The sequence below is a fragment of the Myotis brandtii genome, unplaced genomic scaffold (genome assembly GCF_000412655.1).
Source record: "Myotis brandtii unplaced genomic scaffold, ASM41265v1 scaffold79, whole genome shotgun sequence".
NCBI lineage: Eukaryota > Metazoa > Chordata > Mammalia > Chiroptera > Vespertilionidae > Myotis > Myotis brandtii.
In genome coordinates this window covers 1,311,121-1,336,151 of record NW_005371173.1, presented here as the reverse complement: position 1 = coordinate 1,336,151, position 25,031 = coordinate 1,311,121, and the positions used below count along the sequence as shown (strand labels likewise).

Below are 25,031 nucleotides of genomic sequence, written 5' to 3'. Positions count from 1 at the left end.
ATGGGTATGGCAGGCTGTGGATACTCAAGTGGTAGCTGTTGTTCACATAATAAACGTGTTCCATTATGGGGCTCAAGAGTGGGCTAGAAGCCATCTACGGTCCTTCCTGACTTTGGGAGTCCAGGATTTCATGGGACTCTGTGCTATGCCACCCTCCTTCCATCCTGCCTATACCAGATTGTGGGGTCGTCATTTCTCCCCAGGAGGCAGCACAGTGGTCTTTGAGTTTCCCAGGCAGTGAGGTAGAGGTGGAGACGGGAATTCCAGAGATTGGGGGATTCTCATGGGCTGTGGTTAGGTGCCGGAGAACGTCTTCTGGGAGAGGATGTCAAGGGTCTGAGAGGGCCCACCCAGGACAGTTTGTATCCTCTGATGGGGGGTGTCTGACTGCAGAGCCATTGCATCTTCATGGGGTGAGTTTCTAAAGTCCACCTGTGGAAGGGAAACTAGAGAAGGCCAACGCTGAACATGGGACCCGAGACCGGTTCCATCCCCTTCTCATCTTTAGTTCTGGACGTCCGCTCACAGAGGGGAGTGGCTGAGAGTCTATACTTCTCCCCCCCCGCCCCCCCCATCCTGAGAACCTATAGTTGGGTTCCTGTTGATCCCAGCTCATGTGTGGGTGGGATCTCCAGCAGGGGCGAGAGCAGCATGTGAGCCCCTCCACCATTTCTTCCTTTTCTTCCTTCTAGCTTTTCAACCTCTCTGAGCGGAGACCTGACATCACGAAGCTCCACGCCAAGGTGAGCCCATGCTGAGTAGGGTGGGAGCATCTACCCGCCTGGGAGGGGAGATAACAGACAGTCCCCCTAGCCCCTCGGGTCCCACGTCAGAGTCTTAGGGAAAGTGCTGTGACAGTTTGCAAAGCCTATTACAGTGCCATCTTCTCCTTGGATAATGGGAAAGAATCTATTCATTGTTTCCATAATACGAACTACAGAAAGCAAAGCTCGATGATTTCTACCCAGCTCTGCCTCCCTGGGGAGCCCTTAGGATCTCTGGGTGAGGCTGGAGCTGTGAGATTGTTAGCTTCTTTGAAAGGTTTCTTGGCTTTAAACTGGCTAGGAATGGCCGACATGGACCTTCCCACTGCCAGCTCTCACTTGCTCATCCTGTGGGCCGTGGGCCGGGCTCTGCATGGCGCCTGCTCCCGGCTCCTGGATTCTGGTGCCTGTTGCTGTGTGACCCTGGGAAGGTGACACACTTTTCTGGGCCTCAGTTTGCACCTCTGAAAGTGGACGGGCTGGATTAGGTATATTCTCTGGGCCTTTCCAAACAGAAGTTCTCTTTTACTGTAAAGTTCTGTGAGTTTAGAAAAGTTTTGAGAAGCTGGAGACTGGGGTTCAGATCTGCCCTCTGTCTCCTTCAGCTTCTCTGGGCTGGCCTGAAAAATCAATGGTGTGTGGCCAGGGCCTGGAAAAGAGCCACGAACAGCCAGGAACCCTTTGCTCTGCCCTCGCCCTGAGCCAGGCCTTGGGGTTGTCTGTGGGAGCAGAGCTTGGGGGCAGTACTGGGGGCACCATTACATTTTGAGGTCAGAGTCATGTGGAAGGGACCTTGCCTTTGTTTTACTCACACATGAGAAATTGAGGTTAGGAGAAGGGCCATGACTGGCTGGGGCCCCACAGCAAGCCAGTGTCAGAGCTGAGACTCAGGCTGAGAGTCCCTGGTCCTGGCCATTGTCCTATCCCTCCACACCCCCACCTCCCAGATGGGCTGATAGGCAGGGCAGGAACCAAGGCCCAGCCGCTGGTGGCCACTGCCCGGTACTAGCATGTGGAGTGTGTGCTGCCCCCACTGCCCTGGTTGACCGTCTGGGCTTCTGCCACTTATCACTCCTGTCTTGGGCCGCAGGTACTGGAATTTGGCTGGCCTGACCTCCACACCCCAGCCCTGGAGAAGATCTGCAGTGTCTGCAAAGCCATGGACACTTGGCTCAACGCAGACCCCCACAATGTCGTCGTTCTACACAACAAGGTCAGAGTCGGTTGCAGGGTGTGTGAGTGTGTGTGCGTGTATGTGTGTGACCGTGCGTGCGCATGCCCATGTGTGAATGTATCCTTGGATGAGGGTATCTCCTGGCCTGTATCATTGGATTGTGTGAGTGTGGAAGTCTGTTTATTCTCCTTTGTAGGGATGGTAGATCCTGTCCCGGGGGCCCCCACAGGAAGTGTGGAGCCCTCAAGTGTAGTGGGTGATTATCTGTGTTTCTTCTCTTTGAGACTTAGTTGCCCACCCTCGTGCCTCCCCATATCCCCTCCCTCCTCCTGGTCTCCCTTAGAGCCACACCCTTCTCTCCAGCCCCTGCCCTCTTCCCTCCAAGGCTCTGGATGGGCATGGGAGCAGTAGGCCGGCCTTAGAAATAAAGGCTTTTGTGTTTGGGGGCTCTTTCAGGGAAACCGAGGCAGGATAGGAGTGGTCATCGCCGCTTACATGCACTACAGCAACATTTCGGCCAGGTAAGAGGGCCCCCGAGCCTCCTGTTCTCTGCATATTGACCCACCCACGATTTCTCCCTTCCTTGGGGCGGGAGGATAAAGACAGAGGGCGTGAGAGGTTCTTAGGATGAGGAAGGAAGGTGCCTGTCACACCCCAGGAGCCTGTGTGTGGAGGGCAGGAGAGAGGAGAATCCATCCCCCCATTGTCCAGCCTTGGGAGATGGGCCCATCTGTGAATACCCCATCCAGCCAGATTCTTGGGGCCACTTTTTCTTGCCAAACTGCCTTCTGTTTTCCTGGGTGAGCAGGGAGGGTGTCTGCAGGAAATGCTGGATCAGATCTGGGTCCAGCAGAACCGTCTGGGAGTTATCTCATCCATCCCCCTGTCCCTGGCCAGCAGGTCCTGTTCCCACTTAGGGGTTTGGGGCAAGACTAGTAAACCAGCAGTGCCCTGTTTTGATTCCATTTTGCAGAGAGGCAGAGGGATCCATCCACTCATTGGTTTATTCTCTAGACTGAATAGTAGTTACTGAACAGCCACACACTGTTCTAGGTGCTGGGATACAGCAGTGGGCAGAGCCAGGCCACTGTCCCATGGACTCTAAGTATATAAGCAAGTGTATCTGTAATAGCAGGTGATAAGATCTGTGAAAGAATGGAGACTAGAGCATGACAGGAGTCAGAGGAGGCCTCTGGAGGAGGTGATATTTGAGCAGAGACCCGAATTAGGTGGAGGAGAGCGGGACCGGCTGAGTCACATAAAGTCTGAGAGGGAACTTCCCTGGCAGAGAGAGGAGGAAGGGACAAGGCCTGCGGTGGGAATGCCATGCGAGGAGCTGACATGTTTTGAGCTGAGTGAGTGAGGGCATGAGGAGTAGGAAGTGAAGCTGGAAGGGGGCAAGCCTTGTAGGACTCGATAAGGACTTTGGGTTTATTCTAAGAGTGATGGGAAGTCGTTGGGAGAGTCAAGACGGGGCAAGCTATGGGACCGGTCACTACATTTTAAGATGATCTCTCTGAGCGCTCTGAGGATGGGTAGAGGGTTCTGTGGAGGGCTTGCCAGTAGGATGGCAATTTTACAACTTTAAGAAATCTGTCTTAGCCTAATCTTTGCTTACTGGTGCATACTTGCTGTGCACCTACTATGTGTCTATAGGCGCCAAGCTCTTTAGAGATGTTAGCCCACTTGATCGCCATAACAAACTTTGAGGAGGAAGGCAACTATCCCTCTCATTTGACATGAAATAAAAAAAAATCAGTTTCAGGAAGATTAAATAACCTGCCCTAAGGATAGTGCTGAAGTGGTGGACTAGTGATGGGCTCCCAGCTGTCTAGCTCCAAAGCCCCCGCACAGCACACAGGATCGCGAGCTGCCAGGGTGCTCTTTTCCTGAAAGCACCTCAGCACAGGGTGGCTGCAGGACTCTGCAGGTCTGGGGAGCGGGGAGGGGGCTGGAGGGGCTCTTGCACTTGGATGTTGGCTCCTCTCACCACCTGTCTTTCCCCCCAGCGCCGACCAGGCACTGGACCGGTTTGCAATGAAGCGCTTCTATGAGGATAAGATTGTACCCATTGGCCAGCCGTCCCAGAGAAGGTGGGTCACAGCCCAGTGCACATGTGTGTGCTCGCTAGTGTGGGGACTAGCCTCATGGACCCACGGGGGATGGAACAGCATGCCTTGGTGAGGGTGTACTAAATATGCATGTTCAGGGGCCAGTCTGGAGGGGTCTGAGATCAGGGACATGGGTGAGCCCATGAGCAGCTGTGTATGTGCCCACAGGTGGGCAGGGCAGTTGGCTCCTGAGGCTGGTACTGGAGAGCAGCGGGGGCATCGGTGGGGGACACGTTGGTTTGGGTGTAAGAAGGCGGATTGTATGAGGAGGCAGTGCCATTCTTGGTCCTGGAAGCAGGATCGCTTCAGTGTTTGGATGAGTCTACAGGAAGCTGAGGTCCCTGCCACCTGCCCAGGGAGGTCACATACACTCTTGATAACAGTCACTTTTTACTGGGTGTGCTTTAAAAACTTTATCGAGGGCACTCAACCACGTGGTCTCATTGGAGTGCACAACAGCCCAGGCAGGAAGCAGGGCAGGGACTGAGGCAGTCATTCATTTGGCAAATTTCAGGCAGTCTGCTATGCTCCAAACACTAGAGATATCTAGTTGAATGGGACAAAATCCATTGCCCCTTGTGAGGTGATACTCTACTGAGAAGGATGGACACTATACAGAAAATACGCAGACAAGACAATTTCAGATCGTGATTAATCCTAGGAAAGAAAGAGAGAGCGCTGCAGAGATGAGAGCTGAAGGGAGGGGAATGGGGCTATTTTAATGACCATGGTTGCTGGGGTCCAGCCCCAGCGGTCCAGGGGTTCCCAAAGGTGTGGACGGAGACAGCTTCAGAACTCTCTAGCTTTCCTTAGTCTCCGTGGATCTTCCTGTGTCTAGCTGAGGCCACAGAGAAAGATCCCAAGGCAAGCTGAGCCTTTATTTTATAGTGAGAGGTAAACAAGGTAGTGGTTTCCATAGTTACACAGTTCTTGTGAGTTTCACTTGTTTACACTCTTCTTGTGAGTTTCACTTGTTTTTGTTCTTGTTGCACTTCCCTCAGCCCATTAGCTTCCCGAGTAAGATCTAGGAAGCGTCATAAGGTCAAGACTAATTATGCTTAAGAGGACTGTGCCCTCTAAGCTGGGACTTGTTTGTGACTTTGCCCACAGGTCAGTCCGAGGCTTAACCCTATATCAGCTCCCCACACAGGGTCAGGGAATACCTCTCAGAGGAGGGGAATTTGAGCCCAAAGCTGAGTAATGCCGACCTACCACATGACGATCCAGGGCATCCCCATTTTACAGGAGGGAAGCCTGAGCCCAGAGGGAAGGGATGTGACGTGGCCAGGGCCCACAGAGAGCAGTGGCAGAGCCAGAATGTACTTGGGACCTCCCCCCTGGCTGTGCCATCCACCATGCTGAGGGCTCCCCCTGGATTCAGCTCTGTGGGTTGCATGCTGTTTAGTGATGTCTGATTCACAGGAAGGCACAGGTAGTGTCAGGATCAGGTGGGCCTTGGGGGGCTGCATGTGAGTGGGAGCCAGAATGGTGGAGTCCCAGACCCAGAGTGGAGAACTGGAGAGTTGGACTCCAGCCTTCCCCCTGTGTGGCCAGAGCTATGGGCCCATCACACCTGTCTGTGATGTGTCACATTGGGCTACACGCTAAGGCTATGGTGCTGAATCTCTCAGGCAAGGTCTCTTGGGGCTTACCTTCTGGTGGTTGACACCCACAAAAATTAGCCATCACGGTCATTTCAGAGAGTGAGAAGTGCTTTGAAGGGGGTAAACCAAAACAGAACATGATGGGCAAGAGAGTGATGGGAGTGGGCACGAGGGGCTGACTCAAAGGGACCCACTTTTCTGAGAAGGTGATGTGTGAGGTGAGGTTTGAGAAGGGAGAAGGAAGCATCTAAGTGAAGGGCTGGGGTACAGGGTCTAGGCTGGGAGGTCACAGTGTCCCATTGCTTTCCTAGCCCTTAGGCCAGCAGGACCCCTTTGCTGCAAGTCCGGGGGCTTCCCAGACTCTCCGGGTTGGGTGTCCCCAACTCACATCACTCGTATCTTGCTTGCCTTTCTAGAAGTGTGCTGGCACTGCTGGGGATGGTTTCCGCCATTGGAGCGGGAAGCCCTAGCAGAAATGAGTGAGTCCTCAGGCAACGCAGGGTCTTACAATTGGTACAAGACAGCCGGTAGGCAGCCTCAGGTCAGCTGGATCAGAAACCGATGCCTTTATGTGCAGAAAATTCTGGCTAGGCTGCCAGACACAGCAGCTGTGGGTCCATGAGAGTGTTCCCAGGGAAGAAGTCTCAGGGAGGAAAGAGCTGTCACTCAAGTACCCTCTCCTCAGTCCCTGGCTTGCCACTTATGGCTGTCAGCCTTGGTTATGAGTCTAGCCCTTGCCCTTGAAGGATAAGGGGTACAAATAGAGGAGCATGATGTTACAGTGGTACAACATGGCTTGGAGAGAGCAGGCCGAGTAGTCACATCTCTGAAGCTGAAACCCTGGAGAATGGGGATCAGTGTTACCTCTCAGGAATAGGATTATGCAGGGATTCCACAGTGCTTGGTGTGTATGTGTACATTATCTGTGTCTGCCTTGCAGCTCATATCTGCACCCACATCTGCTTATGGGTGTGTAATTCTGTTTGTTCCCAAATGTGAAAGTGCAACTGTTGGGTTTACCATGCATTCATTGCCACTTTCCCGCCTTCTTGTCAGTGTCACTGGTAAGGAATGAGGCCGTTGAGGAGAAGAGGGCAGGCAGAGAAAGAGGGAGGGGCTTGGCCTGCAGCTCCCCCATTCATTGTCACCCCACCCCCGGACTCATTGTCCTCAGCACACAGACACATCCTGTTGGCACGATCAGAAGTTCTGATAGGAACCCGCCATTCCAGGTTTCCGCTTTGAGTAATGGGGCTGGGGGCTGGGCAGGGGCCTGAATAGGAGCTGGTGCTGCCCATCAGATTATCTTGCTAGGGTTGTCCTAAGTGGCCCCACCCTGGCCCAGGGACAGAGGCCCACGGGCGTGGAGATGGGCCAGGGAGTCAAGATATAGGAGGGGACTATTATCATGGTCATGTGGGTTCTGGTCTCACCCACTTCAAAAGCCCATGTTGGCTCCCTCGGAGTCTCAGATGCATTCTGATTGGTTCAGCTTGGCGTCCTCTGGCCAGTCAGAGAAGGAGGAAGTGCTGGCCAGTGGTGGAAGGATTAGCCTCTGTTCTGGCAGATGCATTGGAGTCAGACTTTTTTCCTTCTCTCCCCATTCACTCTCAGCTTTGTGTGTTCTTGCTGTGTGTCTCTGGGAGGCTAATGAGCCTTTATGAACCTAATTTTTTCGTTCTGTTTAGAAGGAGTGGGATAGGTTAATCCTTCCATTCTTCTAACAAGATCTTTGTTAAAAAAATTGGGAGATGTTGACCCTAGAGATAGAAATACTTAGTGGAAGTTAGATATCTTCCAACACCAAATGAAATGCTCTAGGTGGATTTTCATACACTTAGCATGATCTTAAAAAGTGAAAGACTATAATTATTATGCTCTTACTGTTTGCTGGAGTGTCATGTGGCTGGTGGGATTATGTGGAGCTGACCCAGGGTCTGTGCGTATAAATGTCAGCTTGGTTTGGGCTCAGTATAAGGGTGTCAGAGTTATTTGATAGTGGATCAGCCTGCCTTGTGTAGTAGTGAGCAGTTGAAGGATGCCTGTCAGGGATGTGTGGGAGGAATGGTCCAGCAGGAGATTCCTGGGCTGGGAGTGAAGCAGGAAAGAGATGCTCACGTTAACCACCAGGGGGCGCTGGAGAACCCCAAGTAGGGGGTTTGGCTTGACCCAGCTCCAGGTCTTATAGAATCTGCTTTTTCTCCCTACCTGGAGCTCCAGACAACAAGGGAGGACTGTGCTGGGCTGAGACCTCAGCTACCTGGAGGCCTGGGGGCATTGGTGGGGGACTAGGCAGGCAACCTAGGGCAGTGTTATGGTGGAAAAGAATATGGGATGGCTCGGCCCCGGCTCAGACCTCCTTGGCTGAAGCTGCCCCTGTCCCTGCTCCAGGTACGTGCATTACTTCAGCGGCCTGCTCTCTGGCACCATCAAAATGAACAACAAGCCCTTGTTTCTGCACCATGTGATCATGCATGGCATCCCCAACTTCGAGTCTAAAGGAGGTACTGACCCCAGCCTCTGGCTTCCCAGCCCCTCCTGTCTTCCTTCACCTTCTCTGAAGAGGCAGCCATGGTAAAAAATATAGGCTTGGATTGGAGTCTCAATGGCACCACTTCCCAAGCTTTCTTTAGCCCCAGTTTATCATTTGCAGAATGGGTTTGATACTTGCAACACCTGCTGGCAGATAGTGGATGGGAAATGTTTTTGTCAACTTAAAGTGCCTTTCAAATGAAAAGCTAGTATTCCTTGCTCCGTCTCTTTCCATTTCTCCTTCATCTTTTCTCCTTCCCCTTTCTCTCCCCCTCCTTTCTTTCTCCCCCACCTCCTTCACTCCTCTCCCTCTTCCCACAATTCCTACTGTTGTAGCTAACACCACCCTTCCTTACAGGGTGTCGGCCATTTCTCCGGATCTACCAGGCTATGCAACCTGTTTACACATCTGGCATCTAGTAAGTATTCCATGGGAATGAGAGTCCCGGATGCCAAAGCTCCGAGGCTGAGGACCAGGAGCAGGGACGTGTGTGTGTGTGATGGTGGTGGTGGTGGTGGTGGTGGTGGCTGCTGCCTTGAATCTCTTCCAGGAGAGGGCTAAGGGATGAAGTCGGCAAGGTTTCCTAGTAGCTTGGTGGCAGAGGGGCAGCAGGGAGAAAAGCACTGCCTGCCCCCCTCCAGTTGTCCCTCTCTCTCTGCCCGCCTCTTCCCCACAGCAACGTCCAAGGAGACAGCCAGACCAGCATCTGCATCACCATCGAGCCTGGGCTGCTCTTGAAGGGAGACATCTTGGTGAGCGCTGCCCCTCTGGCTCTAGCCCCTCCTCCTCATTTATTTTTCTCCCATCTTCTCTCTTCCTGCGCTCCTCCTGCCTCTCCAGACAAGACCTCACTCCTGGTGGGCCACCAGCCTTAGCGTTGTAGGCTCTCAGGGTTCCTGCAAGGCCTTGCAGCCTCTGACAATGCTTGTGCATTCTCCGGCCTCGGAGTTGGATGCCTGCTGGGCTTACCTCTAATTCTGGAACAGCTCCAGGGAAATGTCTCCCAGTGGGAGCTCTTACCTCCTGGCTTCTTACTGGTGACAAGGACTCCCTCAATTCTAGCTTCAGCCCTTCCCCCATCAATTTAAATCCACTCCTACTTTTTCCATTCTGATCTGTGTGCAGGAAATTCTTGAGAGGCAGTTTTATCCCCATGGGATAAGACTGGCCTCCAACTCTCTGCTCTTCTAGAAGTTTCCCCAGAGGCTCTGAGATCCTGTTTGTGTTGGTGACCTCTCCCTCACTGGGTTTGGGGTGAGCCTGGGGGGCCCAGTCTTGGAGCTGATAAAGAAGCTCCCTGGGACCCGGTTTCCCACCCGTGGGCGCCTGATGGGCTCTGCTCTCTTTCTCGCCCAGCTGAAGTGCTACCACAAGAAGTTCCGGAGCCCAGCCCGAGACGTCATCTTCCGTGTGCAGTTCCACACCTGTGCCATCCATGACCTGGGGGTTGTGTTTGGGAAGGAGGACCTTGATGATGCCTTCAAAGGTGGGCTCATTGAGTGGAGAGGTAGACCTAGCAAGGGGTAATTCTATCACAGGGTAGAAGAGCAATTATGGGGGGGGGGCATGGCAGCAGTGAAGGGGAACTGTTTCTTGGGGAAGGGGAGGTGGTCAGGGGGATGTCTCCCTTTGTTTCTTTTCTCTATTCTTTTGAGGTTTTGTCTACATCACATTCAGGACTGGAACATATCTACATCTATCTATCCATTCATCCATCTATTCACTTGTCCGTGCATCTACCCACCTACCCATCTAAAGTTATCCATCTATACACTCATTAATCCAAATCCATCTATCCATCCATTTACCTATCCGCTGATTCATCCACCTGTCAATCCATCCACTTACCTCCTATATACCTACCCATCCATCTACCCACCCATCTAAATCTATCCATTTACTCATCCACCTACCCACTTGTTCATGTTTTTATCCATTTATCTATCCATTAATCTATCCATCCACCCACCTATTCAAATCCATCCACCCATTCATCTGTCCGTCCATCCATCCATCAACCAAGCATCACTTGTGTGTCTATATGTGCCAGGCGTGTGCTAGATCTTAGGGATGCAATGAGAAAGAGTCCATAACCTCAGTCTTATGGAAGGATGAGACACACAAACATGACACTACAAAGTGATGCCTTCAGTGATAGAGACATGCACAGGCATGATGGGTGCCCCAGGGAGTGGACACCATCCTGATAACTTCACAGTGTATGATGATCTGTGTCCAGATTGGGCTCAGGGAGGGAGCGGAGAGCGGGGCTGGGACTTGGAGGAGGAGGGGAATGACCCACTTGTGTAGTCTGGCTGGTGTAGGAGAAGGATGTGCCCTGTGATGTGTTTCCCTGCACTGGAGGCAGGAAGGCAAAAGCAGAAGATGCTGTTATAATTATAGAACAGAATGAATGTTATCAATCTTAACAAGGAACAATAAAGGAATAGTTGACACAATAAAGGTGGGGTTGGTGAAAGATGGAAGAAAGGGAGGGGCACAAATTCCTTCTCCTACATAGAGGGAGTCAAGACACCATAAAAAATGGACAGATCAAGCACAGCTGGTGTGGCTCAGAGGTTGAGCATTGGCTTATGAACCAGGAGGTCATGGTTCAATTCCCAGTCAGGACACATGCCCAGGTTGCGGGCTCGATCCCCAGTGGGGGGCATGCAGGAGGCAGCCAATTAATGATTCTCTCTCATCATTGATGTTTCTATCCCTCTCTCCTCCCTTCTTCTCTCTGAAATCAATAAAAATATATTAAAAAAGGACAGATCAAGAAATAGAGGCTTAACTATAGTATTTAAAGTTTCAAATGTAATCAGTAGAATATGATGATGATGAGAATAATACCAGACTTTAGAAGAAGGGAGGTAGGAGTAGTAAAGTGAGCCAAATTATTCATTTTCATAGTGGTGAATCAATGGGGATTATTTAAAACTGATGTACCTAAAAATAGTGACATAAAAACTGGCTAATATTTAGAGTCTTAGAGGTAACCACTAGTAGAACAAGAAATAGAAATGGTTAGAAATGATTACCTCAGGTAAATAGGACTGGGTCAAGGGAGGGCAAGAGACTTAATTTTATATATATTTATATTTCATATAAATATATAACTTAATATATTATCAATGTGTATGTGTGTTATTTTAATCTTTTCTAGAAGAAAACCTTTTATGGAGTCCTTTTTAGAAATTGAGTGCCCATTTTATTTTTCTCCTTTTTCAGATGATCGATTTCCAGAATACGGCAAGGTGGAATTTGTATTTTCTTATGGGCCAGAGAAAATTCAAGGTATAATTCAAATTAGAATCCATTCATCATTCACTTCTTCCCGTCTATCCTGGCCTGTTCCCGCCCCTCCTTCACCATTCTCTCACTGATCTTCTCTATAATTGTCAAGTTACCTATGTGATTGAAAAGCAGGCCAACAGTAAAAGATCTGGGTATCATAGTGGACCCCCAGCTAAACATGAACCAGTGACTTAATCTCTGGGTAATAAAAATAAAAAAGCAGACAGAGAGGCGCTGGGTTGGATAAACTGTTCTAGTCCCTTAGGTCATCATGCTATTATATTTAGAGACTGTGGGCCATGGAGGACGAGGGTGTGGCTGAGGGGACACTCCAAGGTGCTGGCTAAATGATAGGCATTTCTGAGAACTGAGGCGATTCAACCTGAAGAGGAGAAGACCAATTTAATAATAGCCTTTCAGTCTTTAGACTGGTTATATGGGGAGACCAGTTGTTCTCCATCTTATCTGAGGACAGAATGGGAGGATATGAAGTTAGGTTATAGACAGGGGGACTCTGGATAGATTAAAGAAAGGACTGCTAGCTCAGGGAGGTGACTCAGCCCAGAATGTCTGCCTGGCAGCTTGTGCTGTCTTCATTCTGGGCTTTCTCTGGATGTGTAGGAGGGATTCTGTCTCTCCCCTCAGATTTCTACCTCGAGTGGGGAGCTTCTTAAGTTGGGGGCAGGAATATGGCCTGGGTGACCTTGTGTCTTCTCAATGTCAAGGCTGTGAGCCCTGCTTCTCCCACACTCCCGCTGACCTCAGGGGCAGACTCTGGTCTCCCTGCACTGCTCCTAGGACACAGAAAAGAAAGAAGCAGAACTCAGCAGAGGGTCCCCCAGCTTTCTCTTGGGGGAGGGGGTCTTCATTCCTTAGTGCCCTGTCCTGATTTACCCCTATGACCTGGTATGAGCCTTTTCAAGAATGCAAGAAACCAGACCCCTGGGTTCTCCGTCCAACTGAAGCCACTGGTCCCGCCCCGCCCCGCCCCGCCCGGGTCAAGAAAATGAGAAGTCCCGTAGGGAGCATCCTTGGGGGATCTTGTTGGCTTCCTCTGTTTTTCCAGCTGCGGATCTCTTCCTTTTCTCCTCACTGTCTTCTTGCCCTTCCCCATCCTTGTAGGCATGGAACACCTGGAGAACGGGCCGAGTGTGTCAGTGGACTACAACACCTCTGACCCCCTCATCCGCTGGGATTCCTACGACAACTTTAATGGGCATCGCGATGACGGCATGGAGGGTAGGTGGGACCAGTGGCCGCCTGTCCCTCTCCAAACTGCTCAACCCCGCACACAGGGCCTGGGCTCTCTTGTTTGATGGGACACCATACTGGGCTCAGAGGGGAGGCAGAGGAGAGGTCCGGGGCACCTCGGAGAGCTCACAGTTCAGTGGGAGAAGATAAGACAAACGTGAGTGTGTTAAATAATGAAGACAGAGCTAAAAAATGAAGCTAAACAGCCACCTTGAGGGTGTGCCGTTGGTGCCAAATGAGTCCCTCGATGGCGAGTACTCTGAGATCGGGAGGGGAGGTATTCTTGTTAGCTAGAGTGACCTGGGAGGGCTCCTCAGAGGAGGTGGCCTTGAGTGGTACCTCAAGTACCCCCTGTGATGCCAACACAGCATTTGTTAGATTTCTTTTAAGTCCTGCTGCTGCAGTTCTGCAGCCTCGCTGCCTGAACTCTCTGGGGTCAGAGCACTGGGAATGTAGACACAGCATCTAGGGCCTAGAGGCTTTCATCGACAGCCAACGAAAATGTTTGAGAGCTGGAAACAAACAGATAGGCTCCACAATTTGTAAAGAAAACGACAGAATTGAAATTAATACATGTTTAGCTACGAAACCTAACATTATGTCAGATGGTCAACTGCAACTCAGTTCAACTCTTGAGAGCTATGTGTGGGTTATATTTTTTTATGTGGTTCATTTGAATATGTGATGAGATGCAGGGCGGGGCCTCCAAAAGTGAGCATCCTGGAGCTCTTGAGATGCCCTGCCTGGGGTTTGGCCGCAGGCTTGTTTCCCTGACTTGATCCCAGGACCGTGCAATGTGGGAGCTGGGAGGACCCTCAGGCCCACAGGCCCACCCCTCCATCAGTTATCCGTCGGGGCAATAGAGACCCCCTTGAAGGAAGGGTCTCCTGATTTACCCCCATGATCTGGATGTGTTCCTTCCACCAGCGCCCAGCCTATGGGCTTCTCCTTCCAGCTGGAGCTGGTTCTGGGGGGGCTGCGTGGCAGAGCTGGGTTCGGGAGAACCAGGCACCCGCACCCTGCCTCCCTCCTCCCTCTCCCAGGTTCTGGATCTGTGGACTCCACCCTCAAAGCCTTTTAAGCCTTTTCTTGCATAAAGATTTTCCTTCTGACCTTGGAGACACCAGCGTGAGCGATGTGGGAGGAGGGCGGTGGTTGGGTTAGAATTTAGGGCTTGGTGAGGGCCTGTTGTTTATGCGCAGCATTGCAAAGCTGAAGGCTTGTCCTCAGACCCACCCTAGTTCCCTGCCCTTCCTCCCCCCAGGGGTGCAGACACCACACCAGGGCCTTCCTCACCCTGCAGAGGCAGCCCCCAAAAGGCACTACTTCTCCCCCTGCCTCCGCCCCAACCCCATCCACTTGTGCTAAGTGGCTGAGGATGAGGCAGAGGATGAAATAAATTAGTCTGAGGTACCAGTGGCTGCCAGCCTAATTGTTCATCTTCTGGGGATGTTTGCATTTTTAACAAGAACACTTGGCAATTTGAAGGAATTTTCAATGTCTCCCCATCTCTCCCTGGTGTGGATTCAATGCGATGATAAATGTAAAAACATTTGGTAAACTCTAACGTGCCAGGCAAATAAAAGGTAACATAATTAAGGGGGAAGAGGAGCGGCTGTGGACGGTCAGGGCTTGGGACACTGGGCTGTGAGGGAAGGAAGAGGGAAGACGGAACAGTGAGAGGCAGGGAAGAGGAGGGAGAGGCTGAGGGGAGGCCCTGGACTCCTCCTGGCCCCTGGCCTGCCTTCTTCCCTCCTGCAAACCCGCTCCCCCAGGCAGGGGTGGAACCAGAGGGACCTTTTGGCCAGTTAAAGGTCAGCTCCTGTAGGGACAGAGGGGCTCCTGTCTGGAGGCTGAGAATTGGCTCTATGCCTACAGGGTGGGCAGGGGAGGCAGCTCACGCCCTGGCATCCTCTCCCCTGGCCTGGCCTGGGAGGGGAGCTGTGAGCTGGGGTGGTCACCAGGGCAGGCCCCACCTGTCCCATGGTGTGCTCTCTGCTGCTGCTAGGCCGCAGCGCCCACAGGGACAGGAAAGCAAGCTGTGAGCGGCCCTGGGGTGGGAGCAGGAGCCTTATCCCCATCCTGCCTGGGGTACTTCTGCCAGGCTCTAGATCCTGGGGCCCAGAGATAAAAGCATTTTCCTTTGGCCAATTCTCCAGGCAAGAGAGGGAAAGCAGGAGGCCTGTGTCTGTCTCCCTAGCTGTGGACAAGTCCCTGTGCCCCAGTTTCCCCATGTGCCAGCTGGGTTAGGGGCAACTAATCCCCAAGATTCTGGGGTGCTCAGGAGATGCTTAAGCTGGAGCGTGGGAGGGGGCCTGACTGTTCCCTGGAGTGATGGGGCTGGGGGGTGGCCTGGGGTGATGAGGCACCTCAGGCGGCTCTGCCTGCTCTCTGGGACGTGCTGGACCAGGACGGCCGGCTGCCCTAGGCACTGCAGTGCAGTGGGTGAGCAGGTGTGCTTCCCAGGCCGCCTGCCTGGGTCCAAATCCCAGCTCTCTCCTCTGCGCTGCATGTCCTGGGTCCGATTAGTTAGCCTTCCCGTGGTCCTAGCGTCCTCATCTGCAAACTTGGGGCCGGAATAGTATCCATGTCGTTGGGTGTAGCAATTTCCAGGAGAGGCAGGTTAGTGTATGGGTTAAGAATGTGGCTTCCAGAGTTAAACCCCACCCGGGTTCAAATCCTTTGATAAGATGCCATCCTCTTGGGGCCTCAGTTTCCTCTGCTGTAAGATGGGGATCCAGTGAACAATTTTCTGGGTCAGCAGTTGTGGAGGGGCTGCCTGCTGCGTTTTCTCATGAGTCTCTGGCATATCAGTAGTTGCTGTGGCAGCATCTCAAGGGTCTGCAGGCAGGGCTGAGGGAGAAGGCCCCTTGGCCTTGGGAGACAGCTCTGGTTTTGCCACATGCCAGCTGTGGTGCCAGTGCTTGGTAGTCACCATCTCTTCTAACACAGGCACCTGGGAAGTGGGCACTATTTTTAAAAATATATATATTTCTTTATTGATTTCAGAGAGGAAGGGAGAAGGAGAGAGATAGAAACATCAATGATGAGAGAGAATCATTGATTGGCTGCCTCCTGCACACCCCCTACTGGGGAATGAGCCCACAGCCCAGGCATGTGCCCTTGGCTGGAATCGAACCTGGGACCCTTCAGTCCGCAGGCTGACGTTCTATCCACTGAGCCAAGCCAGCTAGGGCAGGAGGTGGGCACTATTATACAGTTAGATGGGGGCACTGGGGCACAGAAGGCTTAAGTACCCTGCCCAGGATGGCCTAGCTAGTTAAGAGAGGATCTGAGTGTGAAAGCCAGCGCTAACCACTGAGTAGTCCCTGGTTGACTGGCATCTCCAGGGGCCTGTTCTGGGTATCTGGTCCTGTGTTCATAGCTGGGTCCCTGCTGAGCTTGGGTGAGTGTCTGCCTGCTTTACCCCCCCACTTCTCACCCCTGGGTGGATCAGATCACCCTGGTCCTGCCTCTCACAATGAGAGAGGGCTTAGAGGAGGTGGTGCGTGCAGCGAAGGACCTGGGAGGCCGCCGGGCTGGCCCCGGGGCAGGTGCTCGCAGGTCCCCGGAGCAGGGAACAACTGAGACACATCCCTTCATGTCTCTCCCCCACCTCCCAGGAGGTGAGGGGCTGCTCACTCAGGAATGCCTCTGGTGAGGGGCTGGCGTCTCAAAATAGGTGGAGAGTAATGTGTCCAAGGTGAGATGAGGCCATTTGTGGAAGCAGCCTGCCTCTGCTATTTCAGGCCAGCCGGGGGAGTGGACAGGAGAGGCCGGGCCAGGCCAGGACCTCTGGAGCCCACTGGGTGACTCAGGGGAGGGGAGGGGCACTGAGCCAGGCACTCTGGAATGAAATCTTTGCTGGCCTGGGCCTTACTTACCTTGTCCCCTCCCTGGAGTAAGGGGTGGCCAACACTGGGGTCAGAGCTCCTGTTTCTCTGGGCAGCCCTCCAGGTGACCTTGACTTAACCCTCAGTGTCACGACGGTTCTGTGTTTAACCCCTCCCTCGCTGCCGGCATCCCCACCCTTCACCCTCCCAATTCCGGACTCAGGTGGGTGGCATTGTGACGCGTAGTGCATTCCTCCACTCTCCAGGACAGCCCTGATTCATCTCAGCGGCAAAATGAAGGAAGAAAGCGCCACCTGGGGACTTCTGTTCTCCCAGGCTGGCGTGGCCCTTGCCAACCATAGAGCCCATCTAATGCCATCCTGCCACAGTGGGGAAATTGAGGCTCGGGAGGGGAAGGGACCTGCCAAATTGGGAGGCAGTCCCCACATGTGGAACCCACCTTTGCATGATCATAGCTTCTGCTGTACTGGCAACCACACTGGTGTGGCACGTTGGGCAATGTTGCCAGAGGTCATGACATAAGAAGTGGAGCTGGTACTTGAATCTGGGGCTTCAACTCCACATCCCTTTCCACCTGCTTTAAAACTCAGCTTGTTCGGCACCTACACACCCCTATATCAGGTGGCTCCCCAACTTCTCAAACCCTCAGGTGACAGGGAGCTTGCTGCCACACAGCGTGGCCCATTCCACAGTGTGATAAACCCAGGAGATTGAACCAGAAAAGAGAGGGAGAAGGAAGAGTGTGCTTCCCCATGGGGGACCGAGGCTGGGGTGACCATGGGTTCTTGGGGACCATTGTGACTCACCTGCATTTAAGCTAAAAGGAGGGGCAAGTGAAGAAAGGGGAAGAATCAGTGGAAGCTCAATGTCAAGAACTTTCTGACCATAGACGTTTCCAGGCCTTGGGAGAGGTGACTGGGAGGCAGGGGGCCGCCTGCTCTCTCAGGGACCCCTTTGTTTGGGAGCAGTGCCCTCTGCTGAGCCCAATGGCCCGGTGTCTTAGATTGGGCTGCCACCACCAAGCAACACGGAGTGAGGGGCTTAGACAATAGACATGAATTTTCTGAGAGCTCTGGAGGCCAGAAGTCAGAGATCAAGCTGTCGAAAGGGTTGGGTCCTCCTGAGGCCTCTCTCCTGGACTTGTAGTCAGCCGTCTTCTCCCTGTGTCTTACCATGGTGCGTCTGGGTCCTAATCTCCTCTTATAAGGACACGAGTCAGATTGGATTAGGGCCCACCTAATTAGGGCCCACCTTTTTAAGTTTATTTACCTCTTTAAAGTTTCTATCTCCAAATATAGTCACTTTCTGAGGTACTGAGGTTAGGACTTCAATATATGAATTTTTTTGGGTGGAGGGAATTCAGCCCATAATACCTAGGAAGGAGTTTTCTGGGTTGCCCATAGTCGGATGCCTGAGCTTTGGTCCTGAGTGGGGAGGAAGAGAGGTCCAGGGTGAGTAGAGGGGAGGGCAGCCTGGTCTCCACCAGCCTCCTTCTACCGGGCTGTCTTTGTAGTTCTCCAGTTTGGTCTGGAGCCTGCCAGCTCAGCGCTCTGGCTGACACCACGTTTCGCAGCCTCCAGAAGCCCCATTAGCTGTTTGGCCTGAGTTCTGAAGCCCCATGCCCAGATCTCAGCTCCCGTGGGTGGGAGTGGGGCTGTGTTTTTGCCTATGCTGCACAGAGCCGTCTCCAGATGCCTCCAGAGTGTTTGAGGGCAAGCCTTCTCGGAAGCACGTCCCATACCAAGGGATGTGGGCTGCCTCCCGCCTCCGAGCAACCCAAAGGTTGACCAGGCCCGAGTTGCCTCGCTCTCCCTCCCCAGGATCACTCCCACCCTTCCCTGACCTCCGTGGACACCAAGTTGTTTCGAGGGTCTCACAATTTACAGAAAGGACCTGGGAGGAGGGGCTAGTGCTGAGTAAAGTAGTGGATGGCTCAGGGCCAAAGAAAAGAGTGAAAGGAGAACAGGACAAGCTTTTGAAGGTGGCAGGGGGGCTGGTCACCACCCCACTTCTGGATTTCTCCTCCTGCATGATGCCCGGCAGCCTTTCCTTGTTTCTGGGGCAGTCCCACCAGAGCCAGGGGCTGTGACCAGGGGGCTTGGTTTTGTGCTCAAACTTTTCAGCCCCCAGGATCCCTTCCTCAGGGGAGAGCGTCCTGCTCTGTAGCCACCGCCCCCTCCCCTCTCCTCAAATTCTGTGCCTGCGTTGGGAAGAGCCTTCCTCACAGCAGCCGGGGGTCTCAGTCTGTGGTGTCTTCTCATGAGCTGGACTCGTCCAAGGATTCTCTGATTTTTTTGAGAGAGAGGAAAGGAGGGAGAGATACACAGTAAACAGGCAGAGACTGAGAAAGGAGAGAAACAGATGAGAGACATGGAGACAGAGACAGACAGACCCAGACAGACATTGGCCTGGGAGGCAGGTGATTTGGGTTCTGGGTGTCCTTGATAACTCCTTTTCTTTAGATCTTCTTCATTTCCTGTAAAATGAGCGGGTTGGAGTAGTGATTCTTCCTCCCCGCCCCCCCCCCTTTTTTTTTTAACAGATTCACTTTCTTTTTATGACTTGTGAGGAGCTAAAATGGACCTGCCGAGCTTCCCTCTCAGACCTTCCCAACTCCTGTGTGTGGAGTGGGAAGCAGCATAGCTCTGGTTGTATCAGCCAGGAGAGGTTTGATTATGCTGGGTAACAAACAGCCCCAAATTCTCAGTGGTTTAACCCAATAAAAACATATTTCTTGCCCCTGCTGCCTGTCCAGTGTGAGTTGGCAGGGGTCTCTGTGCATCTTAGTTACTCTAGGCTAGTGGTGGCTTCATCTCAGAGATGCTTCCATCATTACTGCATCAGTGGGTAGAGGACATTATGATTTGCGTACTGTTTCTGCCTGGATGTGACATGCTTTTTTTTCTGCTCACATTTCATTGGCCAAAGCAAGTCACACATCCATGCCTTACTTCAAGTGCAAGTAAGTTGTGCATGGAAGATGGAAAGCTGAAATAATGTCGAACAGACTAACCTCTACTATAGGGAGTAAGACTGTGGGATTGAGAATCAGAAGGTTCTGGCTCCAAGTTCTGTTGTTTATAACTGTGTTCCTTGGTTAAGTCATTTTGCCTCTCTGAGATCCAAATGCTTTATCTGTAAAATGGGTACAACAACAGTACCTTCTGTGTAGATTTGTTAAGATTCAATGAGGTAATATATGTGAAATGTGAAAAGTAGAGTGCCTGGTATGCACTATGCAGGCAATAATTTATGTCTGTTATTATTATTATTATTATTAAAGTGCTAGTGGAGAGAAGTCAGAAATGTGATTTTGGATGTATACCAGCCCACCCTTCTTAGGAAGAAGCCCACACCCCGCTGGTCCATTCCTCAGATGGCTCTGGTCTAGGTGTCCCACTCTTGGGAGTCAGAAGACTGGCCTCTGATACCAACTTGCTGTGTGACCTCGGAAAAGTTACTGTCCCTGTCTGGCTCTCAGCTGCCTTACCGGTGAATTGGGGAGAATGGATTCCAAAGGGGACTTCCAGCTCTAGAACCCTAACCCTGACAATAATGACGACTGAGACAGTGATTAGGTGACAGCCAGCCTTGTGTGCCCGCCCTGTGCCAGGCTCCAGTGACTATATGTTTTCTTGGTTACTCCGCCCCAAACACTTACAGGAAGCTGCTGTTTTGTAACTATTAGACTGAACAAGCAGAACTGGTAGGATGTGACTATAAAACCACTTCATTTTATCTGCCCCTGCCCTTAAATCTGTCCTTTGCTTCCCCTGCCCCCAAATGACATTGTGACAAGTCTCAGGCCCTCTCTGTTCGCTCTCAGGTAATAAAAGGTCCTCTGTCAGTCATGAATATGCCCAGTGCCGTGACCTTGGTACTTCATGCCTAGTTCGTTCTTCCCCCTTGTCGCTCCTACCTGGCCGCCAGCTGTATGTGTGTTTCAGTAGGTTTTCTCCACTTTCCTGGCTTATGGGAAGACAGGAGGGGCAGGAAGGGATCAGAATATTCTTGCCTGCCTGGCACCCATGTGAGGTTGCAGAGGCCTGCTCTGTGTGGATCTGACTTCTGAGCTTTCTTGCCAGTGGAAGGCTCTGGAGGCGTCACATGCTGATTGTTTCTATCTTGCAGCACTTCTGTGGGTGTTTTGGAGATGCCCCCCACCTCCCCACCAGTCTCTCACTCACTGTTTCCTTCAGGTTGGGGACCGCAGCTCTGCCAGATGTTCCCGACCCTGCCTCAGCCCAGGCATCCCTGGCTCCCTGCAGCCTCCTCCTGCTGACGTCCTTTCAGCCCTCCAGGTGGCCCTCTCGGACAGGCTCTGAGGCAGCCTCAGGCTGCTCTCTCCCCTTGGTCCAGCGAAGCCCTTAGGCGCTTGCTCGTGGCCTTAGCAAAGCCTGGGATTGAGGTGGCCAGGGCAACCCCTCTCTCTATTTCCCTGCCTGTCTCTCACCCTTAAGACTTTCAGGCCTGAGCACACATTCTCTGTGCTCCAGCCAACTCAGGTTGAGCTGAGCAGACTCCCTGAGATGAGGGAAGAGCCCCTAGCAGGTGGCACTTATAGCACAATAACTCTCTCCACCCAAATTCCTCTTAGAGACTCCCACTTCCTGAAATGGATGTGCATGAGGTGGTAGTTTAGAGCCATAAAACAGTTCCCAGCCATCTCCCTCTTTTAAAAATTTAACAGCTGATAATATGCTATATTCTTAGTTTTATATAATACAATCATATTATCCTGATATAATTTAATACTATATTTTACCCATTTAAAGTGTGCTATTCAGTGGGTTTTAGTATATTTAGGGTTGTGCAACCATAACTTAATTTGAGAACATTTTCATCACCCCCAAAAGAAACCTCCTACATATTAGCACTCACTCCCCATTTCTGTCCCCATCCCCACCCTCACCCTAATCTACTTTCTGTAGATCTGTCTATTATGGATATTTCACATAAGCAGAGTGATACAGTCTGTGGCTTTACTTGGAGTAATGTTTTCAGGGTTCATCCATGTTGTAGCATGCATCAGTACTTCATTTTTATTGTTGCATAATGTCCCATTGCATGGACATGCCACATTTTGTTTATACATACATCAGGTGATGAATATTTGCATTGTGTCCATTTTTGGGATGTTTTGAAGAACGCTGCTATGGACATTCATGTACGACTTTTTGCATGGACTTACGTTTTCATTTTTTTCTTGGGTAGATACCTAGGAATAGAATTGCAGGGTCATATGGTAATTCTATGTTTAATAATTTATTTTCCAAAGTGGCTGCACCATTTTATATCTCTCCCTGCCAGTGTGTGAAAAATTTGTCTACATCCTCACCAACACTTATACTTTTCTTTGGTATTCTGGCCATCCCAGTGGGTGTAAAGTGGTATTTCATTGTGGTTTTGATTTGCATTTCTCTGAGAATTAATGATGTTGGACATCTTTGTTAACTGGCCATTGTATGTCTTCTTTAGAGAAACATCTATTCACATCCTTTCCATATTTTAAAAAATTGGGGCTTTGTCTTTTGGTTACTGAGTTACAAAGGTTCTTTATACATTCCGGAAATAAGTCCCTTATCAGATACATGATTTGCAAGTATTTTCTACCATTCTGTGGGTTGTTTTCATTTCCCTCAAGTCAGTCATCTCTTTCTGTAGGATCTACATTAGGGTTCCTACTTTTGGAACGTGGCATCATTCATTTTCCTCTGTCACAACTGAGACCCAAATGCTTCCATATTAACTTCAGATTATATGTTCCCATTTATAGGTGAGGAAGCGGAGGCAAGGGCAGAGAGGCTAGGGGCCTTATCCAAGATAATATCCTTTCTCTCATTTTAAATCTTGATCTCAAAGCTTATTCATGGACAGCCTGAAATGCTTTAGGCTGCATGGTCTGACCTCTTTCCAGCCCCGGAACTGGTGGAAAACCTGCCCCATTGCACAGAGAGGGAGGCCAGGTTTCAGCTCCCCAGAAGCCCGGGAGTTCTGCTCCAGCTGCCTTAGCCACCTGCATGGCCCCGTGTCCCTTCATGTCCCCAGGGCCAGACAGGATGAGGGAGAGCAGCAGATGGCCCCTTTGCAGTGGGAGCGAGGTAGTTAGGCTGTGGGGGTAATGGCCCCCGTGTCATACGTTCATAGGGGTGACATTCTTGCCTTCTGAACTTTTGGGTAGATATGGGAGGAACCAGTAAAAGAGGGGAGCACAAGACTGCAGGTGGGCTCAGATAATCCATGGAGAGGGCCCAGGGGTTCCGGAGAGATACATCTGCCCCTTGCCTCTGAGCAGAGGGTGATTTTCTAAGTACCGTTGCCGAGAGCCTGGAGTTCAGCGCCAAACTGATCTTTGCTGGGAAATCTTAACTTAAATTTTTGCTGGGAAAGGCCAGCCCTTCTGGTCTGTGACTTCAGGGTGGGTGGGGGGAAGGGCAGAGGCATTCAAAGCTGCTACTGGAAGCTCTGTCCTTGTTCTAGCAGGTCATATTGGACAGAGGGCTTAGACTGCAGCAGGAGGGGTGTGAGTTAGCCACCTTATAGGACTTCCCGGCTGTGAGAGGGTGGATCAGCCATGGCAAGGAGGTTGGGTCCTTGTCTTCTTGGCCCCATTGGGCAGATATGTCAGCTGTGCCGAGAAACAAGGGAGCTGGGTCTCAGTTGGGGTGGTCTGCGCAGAGATAGCGACAGAGGCACGGATCAAATGCCTTCCTGAGGAGGATCTGGAGACCTTCTCCTCCCCCAAGAGGGGAGTCCTCTCCTGACCTCCTGGAACAGAGTGCTGAGAATTCAAATGCAAGGTCGGCTTGACCTTGTAGGTAAAGAAGATGACACTGGTGACCCAGCATCTGCTGGACAACTGCTTAGTGCTGCTCCTTGTCGGGCAGGGCGGGGTTTGTCCTGATGCCCTCGAACCCTCAGCTGGCCTTGTGGTGCGAGGCAGCTGGCAGGCTTGGGGAGCAGTGTCTGCCGGTGGAACATTTGGTAAACCGATACCCTCCTGAGTGAATGTGCCTTTGGTCCTCTGTAATCTCTGCCATCAGGTGGAGGGTGGCAGGCCGGAGCCACACTCAGAGCGGACGCAGAGCTCTTGGCCAGTGGCCTGAGCGACACCGTCTGCCCTCGCCTGGTGCTCAGATATCAGGCTCGAGGCAGGGGAAGAGGAGACCGTGCTCTCTCCCCCTCCATCACCTCCCTCCTTCCTCTCCTGCCAAACCTATAGGCACGCGAAAGTTAGCTGGACCCGGCAAGACCCTAAGATACCGACTGTAACCATGTCCAAGAAAAGAAATTCAAGCCTCCGTTAATCAAATATGTTTTCTTACCCAAGGAGAGCTATCTTTCATCCACCATTCCCTCCTCCCTCCATTCCTTTTCTCAGAGCACCTACGAGGTGGCGGGCACTGTGCTAGTCCCGTGCAATGGAAAATTGTGCCCTGGAGTTGCCTGCAGACAAGGGTGGGCGGGGGTGCAGTGAGACCAGGCAGGCGCCCCATCCACTCCGACCCACAGTCAAACGGAGAAGGATCTTGGCTAAGGGCCAGGGCTTCTCAGGGGAGAAAAAGAGGTGGATGGCTCTGCAGAGGGGCTACGCTTGTCCTGGGCCTTGGAGGTAGATGACCTTGAGGACAGAATTGTTTTTCAAATCTGAACGTGGTGTAGTAACATTGTTCAAAGTCTAGGAAGCAGAGGGAAAGAAAAGCAATCAGATGTGCCTGGCCTCCCTCGCTGGACTGCCCTTTACATGCCTGGGGCCCAAGAGGGGAGAACGAACCAGATGAAGAGAAAAGACAAAATCCTGCAGAAGACCAGCGCCCGGAGCCCGGATGTGTTGCTCCATGGACATGACTGAGTGATGGCTGCTCAGGAGCACGTGTGCTCGGCCTGTTGCTTTTCCTCACCTCGCCTGTAAGGACCCTACCCTGCGATTTGGCTCCCAGCCCCAGGTGGGGCAGGTGACACTGCCTCAGCTCCGGGCGTGGTGTGGTTCACAGTATCCTGCCCGCAGTGGTGAGGGTTGTCTTTCTGGGTAGTTCTGGATTATTCCTTGCTGGACCCAGCCAGGCCCTGGGTGTTTCTCACTGCCCTCTTTCTCTCGCCCAGGATAGCTGTCCCGGAGCTGGCCCCTAGGTGCTCGCTGAGGCAGACTTCAACCCCTTCATTGCTTGTCCTGGCTTTCCAGGCCCAACTCTCCATCAGCCTTCAAGAGGCAGCCTTGTCCGTGGAGCTTGTCTCTGACTTGCTCACTCCCGCCTGCTGGCTGGTGTGCTTCTCTTCAGGCAACAGAGCCCCTTCCTCGTGGTCCACTCTCCCAGGCGCTGCTTTCTGGGGCCATTTATGGGAAGAGGTTTCCATGGATCTGGGATCTGGGTGTTCCCCGCATGCCCAGGCTCCATGCCCCCGTGTGAGCTCTCCCTCTGCTCAGTTTTGGGGCATTTGC

At 52.0% G+C, this 25,031-nt stretch overlaps 1 protein-coding gene across 11 annotated transcripts in view; it reads left to right on the top strand.

Moving 5' to 3' along the window:
* TNS1 (tensin 1) overlaps positions 1–25,031 on the top strand; it is a 131,438-nt gene that overhangs the window by 44,855 nt on the left and 61,552 nt on the right. For all 11 annotated transcript variants that reach the window (XM_014531039.1, XM_014531036.1, XM_014531037.1 and 8 more), the window contains 10 exons: positions 693–743; positions 1,855–1,977; positions 2,395–2,459; positions 3,948–4,031; positions 8,045–8,157; positions 8,544–8,604; positions 8,863–8,938; positions 9,543–9,672; positions 11,421–11,486; positions 12,609–12,725. In XM_014531039.1, coding sequence (XP_014386525.1) covers positions 693–743; positions 1,855–1,977; positions 2,395–2,459; positions 3,948–4,031; positions 8,045–8,157; positions 8,544–8,604; positions 8,863–8,938; positions 9,543–9,672; positions 11,421–11,486; positions 12,609–12,725 — 886 coding nt within the window. The remainder of the gene's footprint in view (positions 1–692; positions 744–1,854; positions 1,978–2,394; positions 2,460–3,947; positions 4,032–8,044; positions 8,158–8,543; positions 8,605–8,862; positions 8,939–9,542; positions 9,673–11,420; positions 11,487–12,608; positions 12,726–25,031) is intronic.